The 13,326-nt window shown below is 36.3% G+C and overlaps 1 protein-coding gene across 1 annotated transcript in view; it reads right to left on the bottom strand.

Moving 5' to 3' along the window:
* The window catches only part of Gga (ADP-ribosylation factor-binding protein Gga), a 31,853-nt gene that overhangs the window by 5,156 nt on the left and 13,371 nt on the right, over positions 1 to 13,326 (bottom strand). The window contains exons 5-12 of the mRNA XM_071591485.1: positions 12,769 to 12,997; positions 10,905 to 11,081; positions 10,533 to 10,721; positions 9,435 to 9,564; positions 9,113 to 9,338; positions 5,250 to 5,973; positions 4,289 to 4,473; positions 878 to 988 (exon numbers count right to left, since the gene is read on the bottom strand). Coding sequence (XP_071447586.1) covers positions 878 to 988; positions 4,289 to 4,473; positions 5,250 to 5,973; positions 9,113 to 9,338; positions 9,435 to 9,564; positions 10,533 to 10,721; positions 10,905 to 11,081; positions 12,769 to 12,997 — 1,971 coding nt within the window. The remainder of the gene's footprint in view (positions 1 to 877; positions 989 to 4,288; positions 4,474 to 5,249; positions 5,974 to 9,112; positions 9,339 to 9,434; positions 9,565 to 10,532; positions 10,722 to 10,904; positions 11,082 to 12,768; positions 12,998 to 13,326) is intronic.

The following is a 13,326-nucleotide window of genomic DNA, read 5'->3' as shown; positions in this document are numbered from 1 at the left end:
ACTTTTCACTGCTTAAAAAACCATGTTGATTTTTGAATTACTGATAGCTATCATAAGGGCAATCACCTCAGAAATAACCACACACCTGACTAACTATAATGGCTAAGTTCACAGTAATCATTCATGAAAAATCCATCCAGTTACCACCATTAAAAAACCAACAAAGATAACTTATGTTTACACCTGAAACCAAATTATGCATCAGCTGACTAGGCATAAATACTTGTTTCCACAAAATGTGCAGTAATATTACTGATTATGGGAGGTGATACACAATTTCAGGAAATTTCATGCAAGAAAAGGCTTGAAATATATAGGGAATTTAAATACCTCACACATTAAGTCATTAGAATTTTAAGAATTCATGTAAGCATAATTTAAGTGGACACTATTTATTATTGACAATAATAAAACATGGTCATCTCAGTGAATATCTTACCACCTTATCTGCAGTAAAACTGTGTGAATGCAAAAAACTTCATGCAAAAAAATATTAGGCTAACTAGGCAGCAGATCAAAGAATTTGGCACATCCAACTCACAAGTTATACTTTCCCAGACATGAAAACTCTGGGGGTAAATATTTCTCAGAATTAAATGATTAAGATCATTAGCAAGATATAAACTGTGAGACACATTTTTAAATGATAAAGAATTGACTACAACCCTGATTTCTATATGAATCAAGGATGAAAAAAATTATTAAAAATATAGAGAAGCATGTAATACCTCTCGCCTGTTATTTAAACAATTTAACTTGGATGTATTTAAGGGAATCAGATACCATGTAGTATCATGTTTTGAATATCAAAAATTAGTTTTACTGTAGCCATTGTCACAGCTTGCAGCACATATAAGATTAAGATTTAAAGCCATACCTTCTTGGCCGATGCAATGAGCATGACCTGAGTAATTGCTGCAGGAGGCAAGAATGGATTGTGGGCAGGTAGGTCAGTTCCAGATGCAGGTAGTAATCTTAATCGACAACCCTGTACATAAAAAGGACAATATGTGAATAAATATTCCAAATATCATTGTTATGGGTTAAATAAATGTCCAGTTTTGATCAGACTGGGTGGTTACAATCAATTAATATTCCTTGTTAGAGGGTATTGTTCAAGTTTAAATTTTAGCTGGGAGAACAAAATTTCTTTGTCAGATTAAAACATCAAATAGTTAGACAAATTGATCCACTATAATATTATATATTTAACTTTCTGAAGTGATTCAAAAAGGGTGAAAAGTGATTCTAACTGGTTGAAAAGTTGATCAATAGTTGTCAACATGTCCATAGCTATGATGTGATATAGTTCAAAGAATACAAGATTAATTTTCCTTTCAATTCACTCTTTATTATGATTCTAGATATTAAAGGAGAACTTCTCGATGGCGCCAATGCAATAAGGGTAGCCTTTCTATATTGTCACATTAGCCTATGGTGGCACCTTGCTTAATGAGCATAATTTGTTCAGGTATCTTACTCATAATCAGAAACACTCGTTGAGTGAAACAATTTCCCCATTTAATTAATGTAAAATATGATCATGCGTTCCATTCCAAAAAAATTATATCATGTACACGGTTAATTCAAAGAAAATTATATATTGTTTAGGATCATGAATCATCTTCATCTTTCCTTCTATCATAGAATTAACCAAGGTTGAATGTGAATTCTATTTCTTGAAAACAAATCAAATTTAGCCTGCTCTTCTGGACTTCTAAACTCCACTAATGGCAGTGGTTCAACTTTAAAATCGTTGCTTGCATTTGTACAATACATCAGTATGAAATGATCTTTCATTGGCTTGTGGCCAGACTATGAATTCTCTTTTACTGTAATATAGGTTTCATTTGGAATCTTTATCCAGAGGAGAGCCATTTTATAACAACTACTAATATGTCGTGGCGGGTAACCCTCAGATTTTATGAGCTCCTTGAAGTTGCCCACTAAGTTCTCTGCTGCCCTTGTGCCAGACCTTGCTGCTTCACCATAATTCACAATGCTGTGGATACCAGTTCTTCTCTTTAACCTTCTCCAATCACCCACAGCTTCCCTTAAATACATCTTCAATCACTGATAATCCTGGCATCTTCTTTTAAGAGAAAATCACTTTCAATTTCTCATAAATTATGTTCTTGTTAATAGCAATGCCTTGCAATTGCTTTTTGCTAAATCACAGGAGAAGCAGCCTTTCAACTATTCTCAAATAAGTAATCATTGCAAAGATATTATTTTCACTACCTTTGAAGCATCTCTCCTCTTAATCTTGTCATAGTTCTTGAGGAAGGCTCAAATCGCCAATGTCAATCAATTGTATGTATATCATAGCTCAGCTACACTAACACCTTTTTCTTGCTTGTCAAGGAATTTTCACTTCAATGGCTATTATGGTGGTCTTTTAATGGCTATTTCTTTGGCAACATTTTTGCAAGGGTTTTCACTCTTTACACAAAAAATCACAATAATATTTCAGGATGCAATTTTGGGAAAATGTGTGATTACAAGAAACACTAAGATGCAAGTGGAACAAGCAGCAGGCACACAATCCAGGACTTCCCCTCTCCCTGTCACTCCTTTAGCGAGTCACTTTTTTTTACAATATTTTTTGCTTGTTATGTGAATTATTCATTATATGTGGTGCTTGTTAAGCAAGCTTCCACTGTATTTACTTTTAGTTCATGCCACTTACGAATATCCTCAACTTATATTTTCCCACAATATACACTTTTCCATTTATCTCATGCAAACTAAGCAAAAGAGGATTCCACTGTTTTTATTTTTTTACTATGAAATTAATTTTTTTTCAATATGAAATTTATCTTAACGATTAAACATTTGGTGTTTACATTTATCTATGTAATGTGTCCATGTATTTAGAGAATGACAAGCATTCACCTTATAATTTGTAAGTAAAGAATAGAATCAATTATAAGCTTCCACATCATAAGAAAGCAATGCAAACTTTTAAAATTCTCATCTTTCAAACTGAAAACTTTTGGTTTCTACCAACCACATTTTAATAAAGAGTACTAAGGTACATATTACGTACCATTTGTTCCCCAGATGACCACAAATACTTTCCTACTAACCCGCCAAACTAATTGAATATTACAACTGGCATAAGTACATATCATCAGAATTAGTGATGATTGGTACAGTAGCTACAAGGGATTTTAATGGTTTATGTTGCTATACTCCAATGTTATTAAACCCAATGGAATATTGCACATGCTATCCTAAGTATGAAACACCAGCAAAAAGAAAGGGGAACACCAGGATACTCAGTAAAGGTAGCTAATATGAAAATGCATTAAAACTTTTTCAGCTGTTCTGCATGTTACATAACACATGATTATATCAGTTGTATGAGGGGGGACCCAAAAATTACTGGATGGAATTTGCTGTGCATGCCACTCTTGTAGTTCAGGTTTCTCCCACTAGATGAATGTTAAGTAATACCTCCTGAGTCAGACTGCAGGGTGCAGCATTAAAATTTTGCTTTCTGCTCGGTAGACGTACATTGGAAGTAGTTGATATGTTGTCTAAAACTTATAAAGAACACCCCTTGACCCAAGCGTTTCATTGGTATTCACTACTCAAACACGGCAACATTCAATGCCCACGCTGGCTTTTCACGTCCTGGACTGGGAAAACATGGAAAAAATTCACTCATTTGTATACAAGGATAGAAGGTGTACTATTGCTGAACTAGCTGAACATTGAAATTGCCCAATCTTGAAATGTTGCGATTTGTGGGGGAAACGGGACTGGTTCTTCCATCCAGACAATCCTCTAGCTCAGACAGCCATTACCGTGCACAATTTTTTGGCAAAAAACCTCATTACACTGCTTCCTCACCCACCCTACTCACTGGATTTCACCCCTAGTAATTTGTTTTTATTCTCCGGAATGAAAAGGGAGCTGAATGGGAAATGTTTTGCAAAAATTCCAAAGGTAAAAAAGAGAACTGAAGGCAGCAATGCAATGGATTTGAAAGGTCAAGTACAAATGGTGTTTTGCACAGCAGAAAAACATTTGAGCATATATATTAGTGTTATTAAAGAGTACCTCTAAGGTAGCTAATGTTTGTAACTCGAAAAAGTAAATTCAGTATTTTTTAAAATGGTGTCCAATTATTTTCAGGTCCCCCTCATACAGTTCATGTACAGAAAATTTTCTATTTTCCTCATATAAATGGTGGAAAATAAAATTAATGGCCACATACTACAATAAATATTCCTTCTCATTCTTTGAGAAAATCATGCTCTTAATACAATAATGTGCATACCTTTGGTACAACTGCTTGAAAAAGGCAACTGGAAATGGGCGCCTCGAGACGGCTGGTAATAGTAACCACAAGAACAGAAATATCTTCACGCCCATCAAGGCCACTCTCAGCATTTCCTAACCTCAACTCCACAGATATACCACTCCCATCCTCACCAGCCAATGCAACAATCGGAGGCGTTTTCCCTAAAGAAAGAATGTTGATACATAGTTAACTGTCCTTAGATTATAAGCTTAAATTCACCTACGAAGAACATTTTCACAACAGAAGGTAACTTTACTTCTATGGTTAAATGTTAACAAGTCTCAAGTGGTGTTTGCAGGAACATTGGATAAATATGTATAACAGACAATTCCATTTCTATTAGATCAGACTCAGCCATGGGTTGAACATAATTCTTTGGAGGCCAGGGCTAGCTTTTTTCTGTATTATTAAGATTAAAAAATAAAAAGGTTCAATCCATTAGTTCACTTGACAACTTGTGTCCTTCAGCTCAACGGAAATTTAAGTTTTTTTTCCTGATTTTTCGGATCATAACTTTTATCACTCATACTAATGGAACCCCTTAAAGTCATTAATTTTATTGGAATATTATTTTATTTCATTCCACATAATGAAAATTTTGGAAACCTTTGGCATTTAAGGGTCTCAAAACCTTCATTTTCCAAAGATTTTCTTGCCTTCTGCATCATCTCAGGTTTAAAGGAGCACCACAAGCAAAAAGGGTTTTCTTTCCAGCATGCAATCTAAGGGCTAGGAATGCAATGGCGATTGGGAGAGATGCTTGAAAGCTTGGAAGTTCGAAATAGTTTAATTTGGAAGGAAAAATTGCACATGAAGTATTCTTACTTACAACAATTTCAAAATTTAATTAAGTGATGAATATAATTGTTCAAGAGAAGTGAAAAAATTGTCCTGTAACAACTAAGTTCACCGAATGTAGATTAAAGAATTAGCTCACCTGGTCGTATCCTTTGCAGGGGAATATTAATGTCACCAATAGGCTTTACTACATTGGGAACTCTGGTTGACTCCTCATTCTTTATCTCAGGAGTAACTTTTGTTGGCACTACCTTCTTCTCGGCAGCCTCTACCTCTCCATCTGACCAGCCTACCATGGCATCATCTCCACTTCCATTTAAACCTTCTTCATCCACTGAACCTATCTTTGATTTATCTGACAAAGTATTTGGCTGAATTTCTTTCAGATCCTTTGGTTGTATGAGGGACTTCAAGGCATTTTCAAGCAATGAAACACCATCAGAATCACTTTTGCCTCCTGAAGCACCACCACCAGCCATAAGAACTGACTCCACTAATCCTTCTAAGCTCTCAAGGTTCATCCCTGAACTATTATTGTCAGGTCCTGTAGATTGATTTTCAGTTCTTTTATTAACAGGAGGATTGGTATGGGCTGGACTGATATTTGATGGGAATGCAACAGCACTTGCTGATGAGGCAGGGTTAGGCATTGCTGCAGATGGCACCTTTGACGTATTGGGAATGGAACTTGCTAAGGGTTTCTTGTTCATAGCACTAGGGAAAGTATTGGTACTGGTTGGATTTAACGTGGATGTGATACTTTCGGTCTGTGGAATAAGTGGTTTAACAGGACTGATAATGGGTCCAGTTTTAGTAGCACCACTCAATGAGAGTCCAATGAGGTAATCTAAGCTGTTAGTTTCCTGCAATAATAAATAAAGGAGGAATTTTATCTCCCTTCACTCAAAAAAACAGATACAAAATAAATGATAGCATTACCAAGAGAAAAGAGAATTAATTTTTAACCATTTTACGCATGGAACATATATATCTAACATATAATGTCAATAACAACCTGTCATCATATTTCCCCTTTAGTATTGTATTAGCACCATGAAATTTAAAAAGTTCAATCACAATGACCTTTTTTTAAATTTTACAGATGCTAAAAATCCCTTTGTACAACTCAATATCACTCTTAAACATAATGTGAAGTTTGACTACATTTATAAGATGAATAATATTTTAACTAATTTTTTTCATTTATTTTGCCTTTTGGTTGATTTGCACAATTTACTTGGCTTTTGCACAATTCTATTTTTATTTTGATATTTTCAAAAATGCACAAAAAAGACCAAAACTGGTAAAAAGTTTTTTCTAAGTGTTTGGACCAGAACTGGAACAGATAATCATGCTAACAGGTAGCATTTCCTATCATTCAAAGTGCTTATGAGAGTTAATTATACTTGCTGTTGGTTGGAAATTCATCAAATGCTGCAAAAGAATTCGGAATTGATACTTTGGCTGCAATATAAATCTATCAATGATTATCATAAGAACAGTGAGACTTGGTTACTGATTTACAATGAGGGAAGATATCCTCTGCCCAAATATCAAGTGAAATACCCTTGGAGAATGTAGAAGTAGTAGTTGTTATGAAGAGAGGCAATTAAAGCTGAGGCCACTATTGCCATTAGGGTTAGGTGGGTAATTTATAGGGGTATGATGTTTAGGGAATTGGGGAAGGGTGGAGAGAAACCCAAAAAAGACATTAGCCTATTCTTTACTAATAGCACCAAGGGATCACACAATTTAACATCCCAATGTTGTTAAATTCTTCATGTAGAGTGAGTGCTCCCCATATAGTATCAAAGAAAGGACCGGGATAACAATGAAAAATTCCACAACCACCTTGATCAGAACCCGTGCCCAGGGTGGGAAGTAAGTACACTAGACACCACACCAACCTGATCCCCTGAAAGAACGTATTTATGGTAAAATTTGTCTCTCCAGAGCTAAACACAAGCTTTACCAGGGGCAGTGAATTGATGGTTTAGGAACTTTGAACTGCAACAATTCTCCAAGAAACTGCTGGAGATGCTGTAACAGTAACTTTTAATCGAGTAATCCGCTAATATGCAACAATTTCGGAGTGTAAAAATCACTCGCCTTGACCGGGATTTGAACCTAGATCCCTCGATGTCCAGCTGAGTGCTTTAGCTAGTTAGGCTATTGAGGTGTCCTCTTAAACTGAAATTTTGGGGGCATAGATGTTGTGACAAAAAACCTTACATACAATGTCACAAGCATTCGTAGTCGTGCACAACGGGCCACAGTCCACAAGGTTATAGCCAACTGTAAACATTTAGGCTGTTTTTACCTTGTTTGCTTTCTTTGCCTGACATCAAATGATATAAGCTATATTTTGCTACTAAGGCAGACAACTGATGAAGCAAGAATAAGTTGGCATGATTTTAGAAACCTACTTTAACATATATTTTGAAAATGTAATTGCAATGCAAAGTGGTTATACCACACTGTTCACAAAGAATTTTTCAGTGACTTGATAGCTAGTACAATAATTTTTCCACCCATTTTTTAATATACTATTAATATTATTTTTGACTACATTGAAAAAGAAACAGAGAGGACATGCAGCCTTATATTTACATAAAAATTTAAAAGGAGAAACTGGGCCTTAATGAAGGCCCTTCACTAAATATTAAATGATGAATGCAATATATCCCAATTCATTCTTTGTTTACTATTGTATGTATGGTTGGAAAACATTTATTTCATTAATATAAATTGATGTGACAGGAACCTTAACAGCCAACTGTGGCACCAACCTTGAAATTACATAACATATAGGCTGCAGGAATTTTATGTTGGAAATATAAATCTACATAATAACCCTGCAAGCCGCCGCAAGGGCGTGTGGCGGGGGTGTTAGGTCACCAACCGTAAAAAGGAACAATACCACATGCAAAACAACAACGTGGAAAATTACACCCACAGCAGCGCACACACTCATGCAAAAATATATTGATGAGGGGAATGATGAATCACACAAGAGATGTATGAAAGCTATTGACATTATTGGCAAACAGCTATGAGAAATGATGACACAACTTAAACTGGTGGTTTGGCAACCAACTCTCATTAATCTACTCCAGTTACCGTGCAAAAAATTTTAAGTTACATTTGAGATTAGAACTTTCTAGATCCTTAGGCCAAGTAGCTTGTCATGTAGCTGTCACACTGCTCATAAAGAAGGTTTCAGAGACTTAGCAGCTAGTGCACTTAATTTTTCTCCAGAACTTAAAATATACATTAAATAGCAGATAAATATCAATTGCATAAAATGACAAAAATTCCCATGAAAATATCATATTACATACATAATATTTAATTGTGACAAAGGGATTATATTATAATGGCACAACTACTTACAGGTATATCACTATGTGAGCATGACTACTTACTTATATCTATCTCTTCGACTGACAGAAATAAGTGTGCATGTACAAATCCACAGTGAAATTTTAATACGTATTTGTTGAGCATACACATCATATTTTTGGATTTAGCTAAATTCTGCAGAGACTTAGAAAATAGTATTAATTTCCCCCCCCCCCCCCCCCATGTATAGCTTATGCCTATCTCTTGTGCCACTTTTCACAACCTATAAATACACCACCAGACTATAGAATATAAACCATTCATTTTACTAACCTCGTTAACAAAAAATGACGAATGTATGTGGCTTTAATTCAAACTCATTTGATCAGTTAATTATTCTTGAATCAAAAATCATTTAAAATTCAAGTTGTTTTGATTCAATGGAAAAAATTCTGCCTTGAGCACCTTTATATATCACTAATTTAATACTAACAGTATAATAACACACAAAGAAACGATCAAAATCAATTATGTAGTCATATTTTCTGATTGATACTAAAGGCTGCAGACTAACCTTGACTTCCAATAGATTACTATTGAGATTCTAACAGGTAGTCTATTGGCTCTCTTTACCTCTACATTTAATATTACAAAACTCACAGCATTGGCTTTGATGTTAGTGACTGGCGCAGGAGTCATCAGGTCAGAGAGAAGCTCTATGTCTGAAGATTTAGAGGTTTCCTTATTTGGTGACAAGGAAGAGTCCGCAAATATCCCCGATCCACCAATCAATGAAAACACTGGCTCTTTATCATTCTTTGGAATTTTACAAGTATCACCAGAAGAGGCTTTTCCAAGGAGATTCATTGGTATCTTTTCTGGGGCTCTGATAAATAAATACAAAAAGAATTCACCCAACAATGATATGAAATCTGAGGAAGATTAACGAGCAATAAATATGAGGTCATTCCCAGAACCTTACTTGTGAAACATGGATCCAGAGGGTTTAATTGATGGTGGAAGACTTTGCTTCAATAAGGATTCCCCGAGTGCATCCAAATCATTTAGTCCTCCAGTTTTGGTTGAGCCACCACTTTCCAATGCCTCGAGTCCTGTAACATGAATGTGTTTGCCTTATTGAACTGTGTTACCAATATCTATTAAACCATAAACACAGTAATCAACCCGAAGGTCGGTTTTGTAGGTGATGGTAGAGTTCACCCGGTACTAAGCCCAATGGCATGTAAAATTCACACATCAGGGTAAGGGGGCCAGTTCCCTTCCCTGCATCGGCTATGGCTTCCCAGGAAGATCTGGTACCTGAAAAACCACAAAGCTTGGGTGGAGCCGAGGGTGCCCAGAGAAGCTTGCCTGGGAATCGAACCCAGGGCCACCGGTCAGTAGTCCAATGCTCTATCCATGGAATACAGCAACCCTCCAATATCTATTACTTCTTAGAAAATCAAATAAATAGAAAATGAAACCGTTTTGGCAATAATTCATTAATAAAATGCTAGCACTCATCCTGATACATAAGATGCATGTTCCCGGCCACTACAGGCATACTACACACAAGAAACCAGGATAAGGATTGGGTGATTTTAACTTTAGATTGAATAGTGAATAACCCTCTTTTTACTTTGGTGAATTCACTTCTCAAGTCTTCTGAAATGTTAACAGCACTCAGGTTGACTAACCCAGTTCATTTCACTCACATGTACCTCACTTAGCCATGGAAGATTAGTTCAGCTGCACCCTTATTATGACTTGGTTTTTGAGCCCCATCTTGATTTTTCAATCCCATTCATCTAGCTGATCATACACAATGAAGAGGGAGGAAGGCAAGTTGGCAGCAAATAATAAAGCAAATGGGGAGACAATGAACCCAAGTTAGGATAGCTGGCTACTTATATAATAGTAATGATTGAGATAATAGCAAAGATTTGGAAATTGAATTGATATTGAAGACATGTTTGATGAAACCCATTAAACTAATCGACTTTAGTGAAATTCCAGCATAATGACTGAATTAACATGGAAAGTGTTGAGAACATACAATTGTGAATGCTGAGCTTCGTACCAGAGGCTTTTGTAGATGTATCTGTGGCAGCTTGAGTTTGTGGGATGAGAAGAGGTGTGGGCTTTGTCACAGTAGATGATGACACAGAATCTGAAGTTTCACCAAAAGGATCACCTAAAACTGCCAGTAATTCTTTTTCTCTCATTCCCACAGTTGTAGACCTTGAATCAGTGCCCAGAGTATCAATGCCTAGAGGTGATAAAAAAATTAATCGTTCAAAATGTAAATAGATGTACATATGTAACAGCTCATTTATCAAAAATAATACTTTTATTGACAATTTTTCTAAAAAAGACAGAAAAAACTACGATATTCTGATCACTTTGAGCTGATGAAAAAATGGGACAATATTATTAATTCCTCATGACATACCCAAATTTGCAAGGTCTTTGGCTAGAAGGGCTGGAGGAAGTTGTTCTTCACTTGGTGTACTCAAATCCAACAGCGAAGCACCTCCAGGATTTGATGCAGCCAGCTCACCTCGTACCATGACTGAGGTGTACTTGTCTATAGCTTTGTTGAGTTCATCTGATGCTTGTAGTACTTCAGCTGTGAGGAGATACATAAATATAAACTTCACATCAGTTTAGATTAATTTATTTTTGCCTATCAATTTATGATATAAATTGGAGCACATACATATATGAACATAATTAAAAGCTTATATATGACTTGAATAAAATTCTGTGATGAGTGGTATCAGTTCAATTAATCAAACCTTCAGACCATTAATTATAGATTTTAAGCACTATTGAGGAGCTCAGATTTAATCTAAAACCTCAATGTTACCCTTCAATTCTTTTACAAGACTGTAGTTCAACAGTTACTTTAAACCTTAGGAATAGTCAACACCCACCTTGTTGAAACATTCAGTATTATTTATTAATTAGTATGTTACTGAATAGAGAAAATTTTCAATACACTATTCAGGAACTCTGAATACATAGATACATAGTTTGTATAAAAAGTATCGGGAAAATTTCAGGAAAAATAGATTTCAGATAACGCCAATATACCTCAAAATTCTTAAAAGTACGTACATCCCTTGAGCATCGACACACTTTGGCCAGAGGCTTTTCCCCGACTCGAAGGCTCCCAGGTAGGCAGATTCCGAAAGGTCCTTAAGGGTACTTGTGCAAGCTTCTTTGACAGGACTTAGGGTCCCATGATGGTGTCTTTTGCAAGAGGATTTCACTTTTGGGAATAGGAAATAGTCTGCTGGTGCCAAGTTGGGACTGTCAGGGGGTTGGGGAATTGTCCCGATGGCATTGCAGGCCTTTGCAACACTGCTTTAGGTCATCTGTCAAGACCTACGGGACAAGTTTAGCGCAGATCTTTCGCATCACTAAATTTTCAGTGATAATTGTGAGCATAGTCACTTTATCAATACCAATACAATCTGCGATTATGTGGACACTTAGCCAATGATCTGAATTCAGGATTTCATGCATGTGTTAGGAAAAAATTGTTACTGATACATTTTTTAGAAACCTCCCATTAACTCAAAATCAGTAATAATAAATTAAATTTCACCAACAAAAATACTCTTAAACTGATTTAAAATACAAGAACTTATACCATGAGAGAACTCACAAAATTATGGAATGCACAGCTACTTCCCAGTGATCAACTAAGAAAATGTTGATAGAAGTTTTAATGAAGGAATGTTTCAATTATGAAGCACACTGATAAATGTTAGAAAAGATGGATGTAGGAAGTTATGTCATGCCCTGACTTTGTTTTTTCCTCAGGTATCACACAGACAAGCAAGTTGCAATGGCCTCAAAAATATATTGCTCCCAATATTTAGACAGTCAATCCTGCATTAAGAACAAATTTATAGTAGTACTAGTAGTTATTAGGGGAGGTGGCTGACAGCAGAGGTCAGTTGTACCAGGAGGGCTATATGGGTAATATTGCGAGGGTACGATGCTTTAGTGAATGAAGGAGGGGTGGAGAGAAATTGGCATTAGCCTAGTCATAACGAAAGGCACCATGCAGTCCACAATTTCACATCCCATCTGGCGGACAGCATACCCACTTACAGCGCCCAAAGTAGGGATCGGGCTACCACTGAAAATTCGAGCCACCACCAGGATTCAAACCCGGGCTCTCAGGGTAGGAAGCCACTACATTAGCCACCGCACCATCCCATTTCCAAGAACAAAGTTAATCAATACATTATGTCCATGCTATAATGCTAAATTTATGTCCAGTAATATTACAATTTATGTACCCATAGTGGCTTCATCTGGGGCTTCGGAGGCCAAGCGAGGGAGTATCTGAGCAATGCGGCCACAGCTAGCATGCAACTCGGCCATGAGTTCCTTTTCATCCTCAGCCCTCCCTGCACCACCTCCATCACGAGACCAAGATTCCAGCATCTCCCACAGCAATCGTGCTGACGTGCGTGCTGATTCCAATTCTGTAGCTCGCCTACTCCTCCTCTCAGCCCTCATCTCCTCCTAATATTAAAATAAAACTATCATTAAAATACAGTTGCATTTTCTGTAACTGCACACAGCCATATGAGGTTAACCTTTTTGGAATTCTCGAAAGCAAAAATATTCCTGTGCCCACACTAGGCAATGATGTTGTCTAATGGACGAACACTTGACCCTTCAGCCCCATTCTTTGCAAAAATGCAGTCTCCACAAAATGGGAGAGAGGAAAATTAAATATTAATGATGACTATCATTAGTCTCATTTTAACAATTATCTCTTCCAAAAACATCAGCTTTGCAATAAATAAATATGTAGCATCATTATTCAAAGGATAAATGACCCAAGATAG

Source organism: Hetaerina americana, unplaced genomic scaffold, assembly GCF_022747635.1.
Source record: "Hetaerina americana unplaced genomic scaffold, ioHetAmer1.1.p SCAF_1, whole genome shotgun sequence".
NCBI lineage: Eukaryota > Metazoa > Arthropoda > Insecta > Odonata > Calopterygidae > Hetaerina > Hetaerina americana.
The sequence above is the reverse complement of the archived record's forward strand: the minus strand, read 5'-3'. Positions and strand labels throughout refer to the sequence as shown.